Consider the following 20,029-nt stretch of genomic DNA (forward strand, 5'->3'; position numbering starts at 1 on the left):
GTGATCCCGGCGTGATGGGATCGAGCCCCGCGTCAGGCTCCTCCGCTATGAGCCTGCTTCTTCCTCTCCCACTCCCCCTGCTTGTGTTCCCTCTCTAGCTGGCTGTCTCTATCCTGTCGAATAAATAAATAAAATGTTAAAAAAAAAAAAAAAGGAAAAAAAGAGAATTTAAAACCTGTATATCCAGTGGCTTTGGTACATCAAACAGTATTCAAGTGCTGGATGGCTTACTCGTGGATTCATGCATCCTTAGGAAGAGGCCCATTAGCTTTAAAAAAATAAAAAAAGCTAAAACTCTAGCAGGCTGCCTCCCCCACCTACAAAGAGGCGGGGAGGCTACGAGAGAGAGAGAGAGCTGCCCCAATTCCTGCCTCCAGCAGCAGCGAGGGCGACCGCCCCGAGTGACATGACATTCCTCCCACTTAGGAAGTGAGAGGAGAACCCCGGCTGCGTGAATTGGAATCAGTGCTAATACAGCTGTTCGCTACAAACATTTGTTTGGCACGGATCAGTCTGGACTCTCCTGTAGTTTGCTTTGATGGTCTCTCTACTATCTTGTTGACTAATGATGAAATCATGGTTTGTCCATCTAACCGAGTAAAGAAAACACAGCGCCAGCAAAGTGCAAACTGCTTTCCTGTACTTGGTTGAGGATGTTTACTGACTCTGTGTTTATAAGAGCCCTTTAAAACTCACTTATTAAATATTTACATGCATTGCTTATGTATTTAGCTGTAGAAGGAGAAATTAATCCTATCTTTAATCTGAGCAACTGTTTTTCAAAGGCCTTTTGTTAAAGTAAAATGTGAAGCAGCCACGTCAAATAAGCTTCTTGTTACTGCTGCAGACATTCTGTGGTGTCCCCGTGAGTCCCCTCTCCTTAGGGTAATCAGACCAGGGGCCGTGTTCAAATCTGTATTTAAGTGACATGCTCCCTCTGGAAGAATCTATACAATTTCCCAAGGAGCCTACAAAGTTAAATGACAATGGATAGATATAGAAGTAAAAAAACTGATGAGAGCAAGCTGAAAGCAGGTTTGGGAATTATGGGGTCATTTGATTTGCCTGTGAAAATTCTCCACCCACCACCATTCATATGGGTCATTATAAGTTGGCCTTCAGATGCCAGAAATACTTCTCCCTCAGGTCTTCTATTGTCTGTCAATGATATCGGTCCAGAGAAGAAACTAAGAGCTACTCCAGAGGCCACAAGAGTGGTTCCTCTCCAAGTGAACGCAAGCCTCTCCAGAGACAGAGATATTAAATAGAGACTGGGTCAGAAAAAGTCAGTGAAATTTGCTCTATGCACGTGCAATAAGCTAGCTCACTGTTTTGAGTATTCCTAAGAGCAAAACTCTTCACAGGGCCATCTTCCACCTCATTCTCTTTCTCAAATTCTCCCTTCTTTCTCTCTCTCTCTCTTTAAAGTCCCTCCATTGAAAATCTGCCTCTTTGAAGATGACGTATTTAGTTTTTAATGTTCTCCCATTAAGATAAAGAATTTCTTATGTTATATTATATAAAGTTACAGTAATAAAAAAAATAGTGTGGTATTGGGGAAGGGAGAGACACACGGATCAGTGGAACAGAGCAGTATCTAGAAAAAGACCCATACAAATATGGACAACTGCTGCCTGGGAAAGGCACAAAGTCAATTCAGAAGGAAAAAACCTGTCTTTTCAAGAAATAGTGCTGGAACTCTAATTATCAACATTTTTTTTTAAAAAAGGACTTAGTTCCTCACCTTACAACACCCACAAAAACTAAACAAAAACAGATCACAGACCTAAATGTTAGACAACTAATATATTTCTAGAAGGAAACATAAGAGAAAATCTTTGTGTTGTTAAGTTGGGCAAAAATTCCTTTGGTGTGACACTGAAAGCCTGATCCAGAAAATTAAAAAATTAATGAATCAACAAATTGGATGTCATGAAAATTAAGAACTTCTGCTCTGCAAAAGACACTGTTAAGAGAATGAAAAGATAAGCCACAGACTAGGAGAAAAATACTTGCAAAGCACAATGGACTTGTATCCACAATACACAAAAAATTTCTAAAATTCAACAAAATAAATAAAACAAACACTGATAAAACAGTAAAAAATGGACAAAGATTAAAACACACTTCATTAAAGAAGACACACAGATGACCAACACACAGATGAAAAGATGCTTAACATCACTCATCAGCAGGGAAATGCAAACCAAAGCCACCATGAAATATCACCTCACACCTGTCAGAATGGCTAGAATCAAAAATACTAGAAATAACCAGTGTTGGCAAGGACACAGAGAAAAGGAAACCCTTAGGCACTCTTGGAGGGAATATAAATTGGTGCAACCATTATGAAAAACAGTATGGAGGTTCCTAAAAAAATTAAAGATAGAACTACCATATGATCCAGCAACCCCACTTCTGGGCACTTACCTGAAGAAAACAAAAACATTAATTTGGAAAGATATATCTGCACCCTAATGTTCACTACAGCATTATTACTATAGCCAAGATATGGAAAAAAACCCCTATGTGTCCATCAATGGATGACTGGATAAAGAAATTGTGGCTATAAGTAAACAATGGAATATTATTCAGCCATAAAAAATACTAAATCTTGCCCTCTGTGACAACATGGATGAACCTCAAGGGCATTATCTTAACTGAAATAAATCAGAGAGAGACAAATACTGTATGAGTATTCTTATATGTGGAATCTAAAGTAAATATATTTTGTACATGTGTGTATGTATATATGTACATATATACATACAAACATATCTATGTGCATGCCTATCTAGAGAAATATCAGATATTTATATATATTTACATATATAAAACAAGTTTACACAAAATATATAATTATATTTTCTATATTTATATTCTATATTCTATATTATATTACTATTTTATTATATTACTATATTATATTATTATATTGCTATTATATTATTTATATTATATATTATATACATAATTTATAATTATATATTATATAACAAAAGTATAATTACAAAATGAAATATATTATGTGTGTGTGTATATATATATATATATATATATTTTTTTTTTTTTTTTTTTTTTTAAACAAGTTCATAGATACAGAGACCAAACTGGTGGTTGCCAGAGACAGGGGGTGGAGAGTGGGAGAAAAGGGTGAATTGTTTTTGTTTTAGTTTAAATAAACTGAAGTCTTAAAATGGGCCTAACATAAAAACAGGATGTATGGGAAACAGCCTGTCTTTCAGGTTCTCCATCTGCAAAGCAGGTGCTTACTCTCTTCCAGGACCACAGCTGTCCATACGCATGCACTCAGTGTTCTGGCTCCTGTGCTTCCGAAACTAACATTACAGGGAGAAGGGCCAGAATCCACAAGTACAAAATGTGCAATGGAAACACCACACAGAATCAGCTACCTAGATATAATGCACACACATGCACAGGTGACAGGATCCTAAGAATAGGGGGAAAGACCCTCAACGGATGCGCCACAATCTAGAAAATGAACTCACTTTCAATCATGCCACGGGGTATGCTACGTTGATCTCATGATGAGGTGTGGACTTATTATTACCTAATTTCAAACACTGTTAAGGACAATTAATATGTACCATGTCTGATTTCAACTCACAGTCCAGAAGAATCACTTGCAAGGCAGTAACCGGGTAACTGTGTTAACAGGATCTCCCGCAGATGTTGTCTAGTTTAATGCTCACAACCACTTCGTAAAGTAGGTGTCACTCTCTCCGTTTCATAGAAAACAGACTCAGAAAGCGAATGAATAATCAGGTGGAATTTGGCATTAATTATATATTTATGAAATAAATTCGTAGCAAAATGTTTTCAAATGGGCTTTTGTAGTTTTAAAAAGCTTTAAGGTAATGTGTGTAGTAAAAAGTTCCCAAGTGTGCTCTCTCTCTCTCTCTATATATATATATATATATAAATTTTAAAAAATATATATATATTTTATATATATATATATTTTTTTTTTAAAAAAAAAACCACTATGTTGAGATAACACTATACCTTTATTAGAATGGCTAACGTTAAAAAGACCAACCATACCAAATGCTGGAGAAGACGTAGGGGAGTAGGAAATCTTATACACTGCTGGGAGGAATGCAAGATGGTACAACCACTTTGGAAAATAGTTTGGCAGTTTCTAATCCTACCATATGATTCAGCCATTCCATTTCTAGGCGTAAAGGAAATACACACAAACACAACACAGAAGGACAAAGACTTGCACATGAAATGTTTATAGGAACTTTTATTGATAGTAGTTCCAAACCAGGAACAGCCTAAACGTCCACCAACAGGTGAATGGATGAGCAAAATGTGACATATCCATAAACTGGAATATGGCTCAGCATCAAAAAGCAATGAGTTACTGAGATACACAACAAGGATGGATTTCAGAACCACTATGTGAGTAAGAACAGCCAGACAGAAGAGTATCTACAGTGTGTTTCTATTTATATGGAATTCCAAAAAACGCAAACCGTCTGTAATGGCAAAAAGCAGAGCAGTGCCTGGGAATGGGAAGGGAGTGGAGGGAGAGAGGAGAGAGATCACAAAGGGCCAGCAGGAAACTTCCGAGGGCGATGGATGTATTTGCTATCTGAACGTGGTGAGGGATTCACAGGTAGATACATACCTCAAGACATATCAAATTGTATATATATATGTGCAATTTATTGTATATCAATTACACCCCAATAAAACTGTCAAGAAAGATCCATTAAACAATGAAAGTGTTACTTCATTAGAGCAATTATGCCTTACCTCTGCTTGTTGTCCTTTGTGGACTGTTGATGGGGAGATGATATTGAATCTACTTGACTATTTAAAATATGATTTGATGGTTTTAATTAAAGCCAAATGCATTAGTAATAAATCAATTAAATTTTAAGATAATTTGAGCTTGACAGGGACAGAGAAGTGACGAGAGAAAAAAAAACTTTACAGGAAAGCCAAAGGTGGTGAAAAGAAAGAACAGATCAGAGGACAAAAGAAGGAATTATGATTAGAACTAGAAAAAGGGCAACATGTGAGATAACCGGTCTCCGTAAGAATGAAGCACCACACTCAGTAGAGCAGTAGCCCAGTTCTCATCTACCTGCGTGGACGGCAGAACAGAACCACGGCGCTCAGGGCTCACGGGCAGGGAACGGAGAGCAGGGCGCTCCGACAGCAGAAGCAGCATGGGCAAGGTCACGGAACCGAAAGGCATGGCACAGGTGGGGCTTTGCGAGCGGTCTGGGAAGGCTGGAGAAAGGGGAAGGCGCAGGGCCAGGTCATGAACCGACCTGTCTGTGACCTGGAGGAGTCTGGACATCCAGGTAGAGGTGTCCACTCTGCAGTTAGAAAGCAGAAGTCTACAGCTCAGAAAAGAGGCCAATAATTACAGCGAGCTATTTCAAGGAAATATTCTAAGTGACCTACTGTGTTGATTCCCTCATTTATTATTTCATACTGATAAATTAAAAATTAAACGGACAATTAAGTTAGGCCAGGTGAAATATCTTTTGCACTGATGGTCTTATAGGACGAAGAGTTGGAGCAGGAAATGGTGGTTAATTTCCAAGTTCGGAAACCAATAGTAATGACTGAAATGAACCTTGTACCTTCTTCGCTTAGGGATAGTGCTTTTATGCAGAGAAGGGCAACAAAATTGCTCATAAGAAGAAAATCTGACCAGCTAAGCCTGGAGTGTAAAATTTTCTATGAATTCATCAGCTGATTCTCTGGGCTCCCTTGAACAGCCTCTGCAGGGGGCACGCGATGATGCCATGAGCTTGCAGCTGTGCTGAGCCCGGAGAACCCTCTGGAGACCAGGCCTGAAGCACAGAAGAACTGGCGAAGAGAGGGAGGAGGAAGCTTGTGAAGAACTCGGGTGATCTTAGCCTCCGTGTGCTGGGGAACCCCAAGGTCGTTTGTAAAACAAGAAGTGACTTAAGGGCATCTTTATCAGGGCCTGGCCCACCGTAGGGAGTCCCAGTGTTTACCAGATGAAAGGGGACTCTGTGTTCTAAGATTATCCGAGTCCTCTCTCTTGGGCAGCTGGCAAGCCCGTCTGGGCCCTTCGGGGCTCTGGGGCTGCTCCAGGTTCTGGGGAGCAGGAAGGAGAGAAATGTCATTAGCTACACACAGACTGAGAAGTGACAGAGGTCTTGCTATGGTCCTTGTTCCGGAGGCGTAGCTTATGGAAATGAGAAAAGTCTTAGCACTTTACAGGTGCACTGTGTGAGTGTCTGTTTCTTCAGAGAAATATAATCACCCAGGAACTCTGGCCCTGTGGCAATGAGTTCCCCTGTAGTCCGTCAGGGTTCTCCCTGATTACCAATACAGTACAGTTCGGTAGTATGTGTGAGGTTTTGGGAAAGTTTGTAAACTTCTAAATAAATACAGCCCTTTTTGCTGTTTCTCTTTGGAGAAATTATGAAGGATGAAGGGAATGCTTTGGACGTGCTTGCTGTGCTAAACTGATTTTGAATTCGCTTTTTCCCCTTCTGGTGCTTGGAAGAGATACAATCCCTGGAATGAACTTACAGACAGAGCTGACACTGTGAGTGACAGGTTAGCGAACTCAGAGCTGTAGTTGTTTTCTTCGAAGGGTCTAAGAACATGTTTTGGGGTATGACCCAACCAGTCAAATGCTATATAAACTAGTGATTAAAGTTAGTGAACATAAGAATTACTAGAAAAGCTCATTAAAATGAGAATTCCTGGACCTCATTTCCAGTTGTTCTTAGAGGCTCCTGGGTGGTGCTCAGGAATCTGCATTTAAACAAGCCCCTCCGGCCCCCCTCCCCCAATCCTTGCAGGTGAAGGAGTCCTTGAAGAACTACTGGAAAACATGGTAACCACATTACACGTTGCTGCAAAGAAATTCTCCCTCTCTAGGATTCGGTTCTGGCAAACACAGGCTGTGGGAGGGGCCCCGCTCTAGGCCATAGTGGAATCATAGGCAAGTTCCTTAACAGGCACCAAGTGTCCTCTTCTAGCATGCTCTCTAAATCAAGTACCCTATCTCACTCAAAGAAAAAAAAAAAGGATTTAAAATCCGTTTATCCAATGTATGGTGACTGACATAACATAATAAAAAATTATTATAAAAAAATAAAATAAAATAAAATCAGTTTATTCAAGCAAGTACCTGGGCAATCTTTCAAAAAAAGTAAAACAGAGTAGCAAAAACAAACAGAAACACCCCCACATTCATTAGAAGACAAACATATTTGTAAACTATTTATAAAAGCCCTAAAACAAACAAATGGAAGGTAAAACTGCCAGAGGACAGCAGGAATTAGGAGTTATTCACAGGCTGTCTTAGTAGATGAAGAAACAAGAGGTCAGAAAGACTAACTAATTTGCCAAAGGTCACACAGCAGGAGATTTGGGATTTGATCCCAGGTTGGTTGAATCCAGCCCCTTTCTATTCTACCCCACTTTCCCAAGCATAAATTGTTTTATACATTTCATTTAGAAATAAATAGGAAACAGGGGCGCCTGGGTGGCACAGCGGTTAAGCGTCTGCCTTCGGCTCAGGGCGTGATCCCGGCGTTATGGGATCGAGCCCCACATCAGGCTCCTCCGCTAGGAGCCTGCTTCTTCCTCTCCCACTCCCCCTGCTTGTGTTCCCTCTCTCGCTGGCTGTCTCTATCTCTGCCGAATGAATAAATAAAATCTTAAAAAAAAAAAAAAGAAATAAACAGGAAACAATGACAGCTAATACTTACTGGGACTTTACTAAGAACCAGGCCCTGTCCTAAACACATTACATATATTAGCTTATTATATCTTCAGATCCATGAATTAGATACCTTCGTCCCTTATCGACAGGTAGGCATCCGAAGGCTAGAAGGATAAAATAATCACATGTACTGTGAACAAATTCACCCCACCACCATAATAGAAGTTGAAATTATGTCTACTTTTCTGATATGGATCTGACATGTCTTATTTATTTTTTTATTTTTTTATTTTTTTTTAATTTTTTTTTTTTATTTATTTATTTGACAGAGATAGAGACAGCCAGTGAGAGAGGGAACACAAGCAGGGGGAGTGGGAGAGGAAGAAGCAGGCTCCTAGAGGAGGAGCCTGATGTGGGGCTCGATCCCATAACGCCGGGATCACGCCCTGAGCCGAAGGCAGACGCTTAACCGCTGTGCCACCCAGGCGCCCCCTGACATGTCTTATTTAATCTTGATTGCCTTTAGTGTGACTTGAAGACTGTGCTTGGAATTTCTTACTGAAAAAGTGATCTCCTCTGTGAGTTTTTTTTTTAACCTCCCCCCCCTTTTTTTTTTTTTAAAGATTTTATTTATTTATTCGACAGAGATAGAGACAGCCAGCGAGAGAGGGAACACAAGCAGGGGGAGTGGGAGAGGAAGAAGCAGGCTCCTAGCGGAGGAGCCTGATGTGGGGCTCGATCCCATGACGCCGGGATCACGCCTGAGCCGAAGGCAGACGCTTAACCGCTGTGCCCCCCAGGCGCCCCCCCCCCACCTTTTTTTAAAGAAGCAAAGTGTGGTGTTGTAACGCAGTGTTCTTTCAAACTTTCATTTAGGAAAAAAGTAGTACCTTATTTTCCTTTAAGAGGCTCTCAGTAAAGGATTGAAAGAAAGTAACTCAAGCTGAATGACATTAAAGCTCTAAAATTCCTAAACTAACCTAAGATTCTATGAGGACGTCTTTGTTACCATGAGACTGACTGGATTCATTACCAACGGTTTGGCTCACTGATTAACTCTGGTTATAAGGCACTGGATAGCTTTGCAGATAGAGACTAACCCAGCCTCAGTACAGGGGAGAGTAATATAATCTAAGGAGTAGAAAGATGATTTATGAGAAATAGGTATAAGGTAAAGCCTAATATTTTATCTAATTCTGGCACATCTTTGTGTCCTTTGACTATGAAATACTTCCACTAGAATGCTGGGATTCCTGGTTTAGCAGTCACTGAACATCTGCTGTCCAGTGTTGGTTCACTCCAAGTATTTTGGGCATTAGGAAATCAAACACACACCAACTTCTCGGTATGTCTCAGCTGGCGTGATTTAGGTTCTTAGGGCTGGTTTTTTCCCCCATCTCTATAAGGCTTTTCGCTTCCAGAAGAGACTAAGGATACACACTGATTTAGCATAAAATCTATAAGCTCTGCAGCTTCGATGCCAGTTAAAAGTAGAGCTGTCTGAAATGACAGGAAATGAAAACTACCTTTGCTTTTGGAGACAAACGGTGAAACCTAATCTCTCATTTTACATCCCAGCAAAACACGCATTGAACTCTTTGAAAATGCTGGTCCTTTACATCAGGCTTGGGAAATGATTCTGAGAACCGAGTGGATTCCAGCATTCGCTGATTCTCTGCCAGTACAACATATTGCTCACAAGGGTCCCCGTGGCTGGAGTTACTGTCCTCCAGGGCCTTGATGCCCATTGGTCCCCATACACCATTTCATTTTCCCCCAAGAGAAGAGGAAGATAGGCCTACATTTCTCCCAGTGTGAATATGAGCAACTGGGGGATTAAGATGGAGAATTATCTTTTTCTTAAATATTGTCATCTTTGAATGAGGTAGTTTTCATTTCAACTTAAATATCTTGATATTTAATGATATTGTGATAGCGTTGTATGGTGGCAGAAAGTAGCTACGCTTGTGCTGAGCATTGCGTAATCATCACTTTCTAGCTCTGAGATTAGGCTTTTTTCCCCTCAGATGCAGTCCTCCCTCCTTTATGGGGCTAACAAATATTTATAATGCATGTTGACTACACATCAGATATTGCTTGAGGTAGTGAGAAGAATGCCTAAGATAGACTCCAAAGAGAATGCCACCCCAAAATCTGCATATATGACCAGCAAGTAAATAAATTTATAACCCTACTGACAGCGATCTATGCAACTTGAGGCAATGAGGACGAGGACAAACTATGATCTACCCGAAATCTTAAGAAAGAAATCAAAGAATAGTATTAAAATTAATCAAAAGAGGCCACAGAGGCTTCTGCTTCTAGGTCATAATGGAGTAACGGCCCTGGACTTGTCTTCTCACTGTAAACAACCAGAAAAGTATGTGCAACTGCTTCCTTCAAACTGGCCAGCGGGCAGTATGGGACTGTGATCCTAGAGGTAAGAGAAACGAATAAGGGAAGACCTCTTTGCCAAAAGACTTTCTCCACTGCAGCATGGGATGGGGAGACCAAAGTAGAACAGGGTGGTCTCACTAAATTGATGAAAATGATTAGAGTTTACAGAGGCTGAGGTGGCTAAAAGGTGAGGGACTTACTACCAGAGGGAGAGAATGAGGTCCAGAAATTGGCATGGGGGTCCCCCTGAGTCTTTGGCTGAATGCTAAGCGGGGCCTACATAGGGTGAGACTCCACGAGCCTGGATAAAAAACAAAGACCGGGTCATCTGTATGCTGCTAATCCCCGGAGCTCATACAGGGAGGGGAGACCTTTGAGTTTGGACCAACCAGAGTGGAAAGACCTGGTTCAACACCGAGAGCGTGCTGCGGAAGCTCCAGAAGGATCTTAGCAATCTTAGTATATTTTAGTATTTAGTAAAAAATAAACTAGTCCCAACAAAGCTTGAAAGTCAAGGTCAAAAGGGTCAAGCTGTCCTGCAAGTGACTTAACCATGAGTCAAAAACAAACCAACCCAGCACTCTTTAAAGGAAGACAACAAAATCCACGTGGTAACAAGCCTTTCCAAAATTAATGGACATGAAAACAAACAAACAAACAAACTATACATACAATTATACAACAAACAACTATATATGTGTGTATGTATATATATATATATATTTAAAGAAAATAAATAAATATATATATATTTGAAAAAATAATGGTTGAAGTTTTCAAAATTTGATGAAAACTATAAACTTACAGATCCAGCTGTAAATTCATAGATCCAAAAATTTTCAATGAAACTCAATTAGGAAAAAAACAAAGCAAAGAACACTATACCAAAGCACATAAGAATCAAATTAGTGAAAAGAGAATATCTTCAAAGCGTCCAGAGAAAAAACATTACATGCAGTAAAACAAAAATAATGACTGCTAAGTTCTCATCAGAAACAGTACAAGTCAGGAAACAACAGAATGACGTCTTTATAAAGTAAAATAAAACAAAATAAAAACTGCCAAATCAGAATTCTGTATTCAGAAGAAAGTCATAAAAAAAAAAGAAAACAAAATAAAGACATTTGCAGACAAAAGCCAAAAGAGTTTGCCACTAACAACCTGCAGTCTAAGAAATGTTTCAAGAAAGACGGTAACACAGGGAAAACGGTATCCGAAAGACACCTGGGTCTACACCAAAAAAAGAAGACGGCCAGTAATGGCAAGTTTGTGAGTAAATGCAAAATAATTGCTTTCTCACATTAAAATTTTTACATAGATAGTTGACTTACCAAAAAGAATATATAATATACACAGGAGTAAATGACAAGGCAACAGCATAAAGGATGGAAAGGAAAGTGGAAGAATTCTGTTGTACGTCATTATATTACATATGAAGTAACGACACTATTTAATGATAGACTGTGATTGAGATGCATATTGTAATTACTAAAGCTGCCACTTTAAAAAGAGGAAGAGCTAATAACCCAAAATAAAAGTTAAAATGGAGTACTCACTTCAGCCCAAAAGAAGGCAGAAAAGGGAGGAAGGAACAAAAAAACAGATGGGACAAGTAGAAAACAAAAATCAGGATGGGACATTTACACGCAATCACATCAATAATTCTTTAACATTAAATAACAACAAAAACAACAATAAAAAACCAACACGAGAGAGTACATGTTGCATTACTCCATTTATATAAAAGTCTAGCATAAGCAAAAATAGAAGAAGGATCAGTGGTTGCCTGGGGTCAAGGGTATTACCCACAAAAGACATGAAACATCTTCTTAGGGTTTGGAAGTGCTCTGTGTCCTTATCTGGGCAATGACTATGTACGTAATTTTGTGTACATCTGGTATTAGGTATTTCATTGAATGTGCATTATACTTCAATGAAATCTTTTAAAAAGTTGAAAAAAAATGGCAAGACAGAGATTTGAACCCAAGCAGCCCAGAAAAAAAGTGCTTATACCGATTCACTACGCCACTTCATTTTTTTTTAAGATTTGATTTATTTATTTGAGAGAGAGCGCGCGCGCACGTAGCAGGGGGTGGGGAGGGGCAGGGGGAGGGAGAAACAGACTCCCTGCTGAGCAGGGAGCTCAAGCTCAGTGTGGGACTCCATCCCAGGACCCTGGGGTCACGGCCTGACCCAGAGGCAGATGTGTAACCGAGCCAGGTGCCCCTCGCTACGCCACTTCTTGTCCAGCCTGAAAGACTGGTCATGCATCAATATAACTTGCCAATACATGACATCGTGACTTCAAAACCCTATGTGACTGACACGTAAACGAAGAGATCTGTGTGGTGCTCCTAGATGAGAAGTCAGTCTTGTACTTCTAGAAAGCCCTCACCCTCAATTTAGTACAGGGAGATAATGTAACACCAATCAAAATTCCAATGCGAGTTTTTGGGAGGAAGGCAAAGTGTTTAGAAAATCAATTTGAAATTTTATCTGAAAGAATGGGCAAGAATAGCTTAAAAGTTTTGAAAAACCAAATAAGAGGGTGTCTTGCCTGCCGTACTGCAACATCTTTTTTTAAAGATTTATTTATTGGAGAGAGAGAGCACACGAATGGGGGGAATGGCAGGGGGAAAGAGAGAGGGGAAGCAGAACTGTCCACTGAGTGGGGAGCCCAAGGTGGGGCTGGATCCCACAACCCTGAGATCATGACCTGAGCTGAAACCAAGAGTCGGACACTAAACCAAGTGAGCCACCCAGAGACCCCTATTGCAACACCTTTTAAAGATGCCCTTCAACAGATGACTGGATTAAGAAGTTGTGGTCCATATATACAATGGAATATTACTCAGCTATCAGAAAGAACGAATTCTCAACATTTGCTGCAACATGGACGGCACTGGAGGAGATAATGCTAAGTGAAATAAGTCAAGCAGAGAAAGACAATTATCATATGATTTCTCTCATCTATGGAACATAAGAACTAGGAAGATCGGTAGGGGAAGAAAGGGATAAAGAAAGGGGGGGGTAATCAGAAGGGGGAATGAAGCATGAGAGACTATGGACTCTGAGAAACAAACTGAGGGCTCCAGAGGGGAGGGGGGTGGGGGAATGGGATAGGCTGGTGATGGGTAGTAAGGAGGGCACGTATTGCATGGTGCACTGGGTGTTATACGCAACTAATGAGTCATCGAACTTTACATCAGAAACCAGGGATGTACTGTATGGTGACTAACATAGTATAATAAAAAATATTAAAAATAAATAAATAAATAAATAAATACAATCTTAAAAATAAAAGGAAAGAAAAATAAATAAATAAAACTTAGTAATTGAAGCAATCTGATACTAGTGAAAGAACAGACAAATAAAATTGAGAGTCCTAAAACAGAAACATGTATATATGGAAATTTATCATATAAAGTTAATGTATTCGAATTAGCTGCAAAAGGATAGTTTAATAAATGGTGTTCGAGTAACTGAACACTCACTTATAAAAAAAATAAACTTAGCATCACTGGTCATCAGGGAAATACAAATCAAAACTACAGTGAGATACCACCTCACACCAGTCAGAATGGCTAAAATCAACAACATAGAAAACAACAGGTGTTGGTGAGGATGTGGAGAAAGGGGAACCCTCCTGCACTGTTGGTGGAAATACAAACTGTTGCAGCCACTCTGGAAAACAGTATGGAGGTTCCTCAAAATGTTAAAAATAGAACTACACGACAAGCCAGCAATTTCACTCCTAGGGATTTACCCACAGAATACAAAAATACTGATTTGAAGGGATACATGCACCCCGATGTTTATAGCAACATTATCTATAATAGCCAAACTCTGGAAGCAGCCCAAGTGTCCATCAATAGATGAATGGATAAAAAAAGATGTGGTGTATACATATATACAATGGAATAGTACTCAGCCATAAGAAGAATGAAATCTTGCCATTTGCAGTGATGTGGGTGGAGCTAGAGTTTACTATGCTAAGTGAAATGAGTCAGAGAAAGACAAATACCATATGATTTCACTCTTGTATGGAATTTAAGAAACAAAACAAACAAGCAAACGGGGGAGGGGGGAAAGAGAGAGAGAGGAAAATCAAGAAACAGACTCTTAACTGCAGAGAACAAACGGATGGTCACCAGAGGGGAGGTGGGTAGGGGGCTGGGTGGCATAAGGTGATGGGGATGACGGAGGGCACTTGTTGTCATGAGCACAGGGTGATGTGTGGAAGTGCTGAATCACTACATTGTACAACAAGAAACTAATATTACAGTGTATGCTAACTAACTGGAATTTAAATAAAAACTTAAAAATAAATTAGAAATAAACTTAGGTCTCACCTTTCATTACACATGCACATAAATTCAAACCAGATTAAAGACTTAAGAACAAAACTAGGAAGGTACAGAAAGACAATGTTAAGGACCATCTGCATCATCTTAGAGGGGTTTCTTTAAAGATCACGGGAAACCCAGAGGCCATGAAAAGAATGAAAGAAAAGACTACATACAAATTTAAAACTTGTGCATGGCAAACAATTCTATTCTTTAAAAAGTTAAAAAGCAAAGAACGGAGAATATCTGCAAATCCTCCAAGGAACAAAAGATTAACATACTTAATACATAAAGAGACTTTATGAATGAAATCATCACTCTAACGCATTCTTGGTAATAAGCAAATTAAAACATAAACATCCTTTTTATAATTCCACTTCTAAACTGCATCTAGCAGAATGTCTAATATGTATATAAACAAAATTTATCTTAGATCTCTGAAGATTTTCATTTCGGTAGTCTGTGTCATAGGGGGAAAAAGTGAAAAAAAACCTCCCCAAACCCTGAAGTGTACATTAGTGAGGTTTTATCTTTTATTTTTTTTTAAAGAGTTTATTTATTTATTTGACAGAGAGAGCACAAGCAGGGGGAGCAGCAGGCAGAGAGAGAGGGAGAAGCAGAGTCCCCACAGAGCAGGGACCCCAATGCGGGGCTCAATGTGGGGTTCGATCCTAGGACCCTGGGATCACAACCTGAGCCGAAGGCAGAAGCTTAACTGACTGAGCCACCCAGGTGCACACATTAGTAAGGTTTAATTGAACCATGACACACTGATGCAAGAGTATGCTATTCAGCTATGAAAATGAATGAAGGAGATCTGTAAGTACTGACACGTAAGGTGCTATATCTCATTTTATATATTACGATCTCATTTTTATTTAAAAAAATATTACACGGTAGAAAGCCCCTAACTGGCTCAATCTGGACCACTGACTGGTTAGTTAACGGATTTACTTATTTTTGAGAGAGAAAGAAAGAGAGCATGCACGCAAGTTGGGGGAGGGCAGAGGGGGAGAGAGAGAGAAAATCTTAAGCAGGCTCCATGCCTAGTGTGGAGCCGGACGCAGGGCTCAATCTCACGACCCTGAGATCATGGCCTGAGCAGAAATCAAGAGTCGAACACTCAACTGACTGAACCATCCAGGCTCCCCATGACTGGTTAATTTAAAAAAAGGTTAAAGCAGGGAAATAGCTTTAGAGATTTCATTTTAATTTAAAAAATATGAACATTCATTCTCTAGTCTTTGGATATGGAACCAAGGACTTTTCTTTAATTATGGGTTTACCTTTCCTTTCTGATGAAACCCCCTAAAATACTGTTTAAGATTTCTGGTTGCAGTTTCTTTAAAGTGGAGTGAAGACTTAAAAATATTTATAAAGCGAGCCGGGTGCACATTGTGTCTAGGTTTATGTTTTGCCCCAAGTTCTTACAATTGTCTTGCCCACTCCTCGTTGATTGCAGTTTTTAAGGCATCTAGTCCTTAGCAAATCTTTTCAAAGTGCTAGACTTAGTTCAAATAGGAGCTATGATTTCCTTTCACACCCACATTTTGGTTTATAGATTTCATTAAAACTGCAAATTATTATAACAAGTACGACTAGAATAAGAGGTTTGGAAACAAGATTAACTCTTTATAAACCTAACACTCTAGAATCTCTAACTATAAATTAACACTCAGGTTTATTAACCAATCTCTTCTGAAACTTTTTAACATGAGTCCATTTAACCCAGTATCATTAATTGCATCTGCTGATACAGTCAAGCCCTTCCGCCCGCGCCGTCCGGTGTGGGCATGTCTAGCATGTGCGGCCGCAGAGACTCACCAGGGGCTGGTCTGCGTTGACATGCGCTGTAAAGGCAGACTACACGCCGGATTTCAAAGACTTCGTGTTGAGAAGAGAATGCAAAATACTGTGACCATGACTTGTTATTTTGACCCTGCGCTGAAATATTATTTTGGCAATACTGGATTAAATAAAATGTATTGTTAAAATTAATGTCACTTGTTTTAAAACGTTTTTAATGTGGCTAATAGCAAATTTTAAATTACAAGTGTTGCTCACGGATTTTCTGTGAGGCAGCACTGTTCTAGATCTGCAAACACCCTTCGTTCAAAGGGGAGGTCATCTGGCAAGTTCTACTTAAAACTATGAATCAGACTCTTTTTTAAAATCATCTCTGTTACCTGAATCCGAGACATGTAGAGTAACATTTCAGGAGAGATCTTTCTAGGCAGGCTTGTGACTCTTTATCAAGGGTTAATAAACTGTGGCCCATGAGCCGAATTTGGCCTACTGTCTATTTTAGTATGGCCTGCAAACTAAAAACCATTATTGTGTTTTTAAATGATTGGGGTGGAGGAAGACCAGTAATATTTTGGGATGTGTAAAAATTATATGAAATTCGAATCTCAGTGTCTTATAAACAAAGTCTGATGGGCCTGCAGCCGTGCTCAGCCCGCACATTACCTACGGCTGCCGCTTCCTGCTCCACAAGGTCAGAGTGCAGTAGTCGCTGCAGAAACAGTAGGAGCTGCAAGGTCTCCAGGATTTACTTGCCGGCCTTCTCCCGGAAAAGTCTGCTGCCCCCGCTCTTTCTCATCCCTTGTGGCCCATGGGCATAGTTAGATGCCAACTACATCCACAGGGTCTGGTGGAATCGTGGGGAGACAGAGCTGTGTTTCCATTTTAATCTCTACTAGAGATTAGTTTGGATTTCCAGCTTCTTAACCTGCTTCTGCCATTAAAGTCCTTGACTCAGAAAAGTGTTTAGAACCCCAGCTTCTGGGATAGATTTTGTTTGTTTGTTTCTTTTTGCCTCTGGGAAGTGTTCCTTTTATTTCAAACTACAATAGGGTGTTGTTTTGTTTTGTTTTGTTTTCTGGGACAGGTTTTCCACAGATGGCATCACGAAAAACACTCCAAGATCTGCACCATCGAAAGGTCAACGCACAACTTGACTTTGACATTCGCGAGTGTTCTAGCTATATGACACCTTTGCCACCGTTTGAGAGCTTGGGTACTCACTGCTCTTTCGGCGTCCCGCCTATAGATAACACATTCTGTTTTCTTTCAAATCCTCTACTCCTTTGCAGGACTGTTCCCCAACCCACGGCTTCTCGGGTACCTACCTCAGTTGACCCTGTGAACGCAATCTTGTCTATGCCAATGTGAGAAGCTATTGCTGCCCCAGCCGTTGGCCCGTATCCTGGCAAAATATTGATGACTCCCGGCGGAAAGCCAGCCTAACAAAACAGAATTGGAGGAAATGTGGCTTGTGAAAGCTGATGAAGCACAGTAAAGCGGATATGCTCCAGTAGGCCCCAACGACTAGGCGAGTGGGAGCCACTCCTCAAGTGAGTTTCCCTTACCTCCTTGATGAGGGCTCCCATGTGGAGCGCGCTGAGCGGTGTTTGTTCGGCCGGTTTAATAACTACCGTATTGCCGCAGCAAAGAGCTGGAGCAATTTTCCAAGCAAACATCAGCAGGGGGAAGTTCCACTGAAAGGAAAAAACTCAAGGTTGATAAATGAAAAAATATTCCTCTACGACTTTGTTTTCAAGCTGTGCCTGCTCAGATTTCTCAGACGAGTCCTCAACATAAATCTTGTCCGCCACAGAGTAGGGATGTTTGGATATTTTAATTACTTCATTAACAAGAGAAGAGAGGACTGGCCTTGAAAATCTCTCCTTTTCTCTCGGTTCAGCAAATTACTATATCGCAACCACCCACCAAAGGAGATCTCAGGGTGAAAAGGGAGTCTCTGTTTTTTCTTTGTTTTGGTTTGGTTTTTCACTGTTGACATTTTATAGGTTTTTGAAATTAGACTTTGGTTCCAGTAAGTTGTTGTGTATGAAAACTTGTTCTTGCCTTCGTGATTTTGCACCAGGAGTTTCAGACGGGTTTGAGAGAGCTCTTCAGCGTGGAAGAGCTGGAAAAGAAAACTCTGGCTGTTAAGTCAACGTGTACTTCAAGGGAGTGCCTTTTCTTTACGTACACGTATTGTCACAAAGCACACGAAGACGAAAGAGAAACTGCATCGACTGATGAGGACGCAAACATTTTCATTTGCTTCCTTTCCATTGCAAAATAAACTAATGGGAAGCTGAGAAATGTAGAGGAGTGTCTGAATTCGGGGCCTAAGTTAAGCTGATTCTAAAAACGATATTGAGCTTGTGTTGTCACATAAGCACAGGGATGAACCTCAGTCCTATCAGGTGTCATTGATAATTTCATTAAGAAAGAAAACAGAAATCCTGGTCCCCTGGCTTCAGCCCTTGACCACAATGTGTTTCTGCCTGAAGCATCTCAGCTGCCACCCTTGAAAGATTCTCACTGACCCTGGCAAGCTTGCAAAAATATACAAGTGTCTTGCCTTCACCAAACACCCAATTTCTTTTCCCCTTAGTTGTTTATAAACTTGGGAGTCCACAGTGATGTTTTAATTCCATCTACAGTATATAAATCTTGGAGTGCGGTAATTGAGCCGGAGTTGCCTGACAAGTGGCTCTTGTGCTGTCAGTGAAAGCTGGAGCTCCGAGCTTGCCTCTGGGGAAGGGCGAGAAGAGCAGGTCTGAGTTCCTGCGATGAAGGTGACGGGCCTCACCCCTGGCCTGGTCCAAGTGGGACCTCCCTAGGTGGGTTAGGAGCAGGAGAACATAACCCAACCTCTCATTTTCTGTTTCATTCTCTAGTAAATTTCACAGAAACCCACAGCTTGCCAATCACTTAAGAAAATACTAATACCTGTCAAAATTCTTTGCCCCTTCCCAAAGCCAAAGATGACTTTCTCCTATATTTTGGAAAGAGCGCACTTCTTGCCTCTACCGTAAGAGTTTAATTTGAGCCGCCCCTGAAATCCCTGCCAGAGTGATTAGCTAGTACTGCTGGAAGATTCGATGATGTTTTAGACAGTGCCAAGGCTGTGTATGAGAGAGGGGGAAAAAAAAGACAATGTTTAATGTTCCAATCCAAACACTAAGCACTACATCTATTTCCCTTTACAAGACATACAACAGCCCGGCATGGTTTCAATTATGACCATGACGTTAGTTGTACTGCTGTGTCTTCTGTAGACTCTTCTATCTAGATTCTTGTGAAAAGAAACAGTGGGAAAGAATGGATTAAAAGACCATATAAAACAATATGCCTGGAAAGATGGTGAGTCATAGTTCTAAAAAATAAACAAGCAAATATAACAAAGCATTAATTTTCCATAAGCGGAACGGACATCCATAAGCAGGGGCAGGTTATTAATACACTGGGCTTTGCTTATTTTAATCATGAGAATTCCATGGCTTGAGAACTCAACTCCTGGTAACGGAGCCGAAACCCTATTAACCTGTTCAAATAAGCATTTGCGGGGAGGCTGTTAAAGATATGTCAACAACATGAGCTCAATCCGCCCCCCCAAGTAATGGAAAGCATACCTCGCTGAGGTTCATGTTTTAAGTACCTTTAAGAGAACTGGTTCCAATGAAAATAAATAGGAGGCGTGAGGAGATTCACTCACCGGGATGATCTGTCCACACACTCCAATGGGTTCGTGTCTGGTAAAGGTAAAGTAATCTCCATCTGAAAGAAATGCACA

At 40.3% G+C, this 20,029-nt stretch overlaps 1 protein-coding gene across 1 annotated transcript in view; it reads right to left on the bottom strand.

Moving 5' to 3' along the window:
- Positions 1–20,029, bottom strand: part of ALDH1A2 (aldehyde dehydrogenase 1 family member A2) — a 96,144-nt gene that overhangs the window by 20,627 nt on the left and 55,488 nt on the right. The window contains exons 5-7 of the mRNA XM_045787543.2: positions 19,952–20,013; positions 17,811–17,939; positions 17,571–17,684 (exon numbers count right to left, since the gene is read on the bottom strand). Of these exons, the coding sequence (XP_045643499.1) occupies positions 17,571–17,684; positions 17,811–17,939; positions 19,952–20,013 (305 nt within the window). The remainder of the gene's footprint in view (positions 1–17,570; positions 17,685–17,810; positions 17,940–19,951; positions 20,014–20,029) is intronic.

Source organism: Ursus americanus, chromosome 36, assembly GCF_024610735.1.
Source record: "Ursus americanus isolate L20-20 chromosome 36, mUrsAme1.1.p, whole genome shotgun sequence".
NCBI classification, from domain to species: Eukaryota; Metazoa; Chordata; class Mammalia; order Carnivora; family Ursidae; genus Ursus; species Ursus americanus.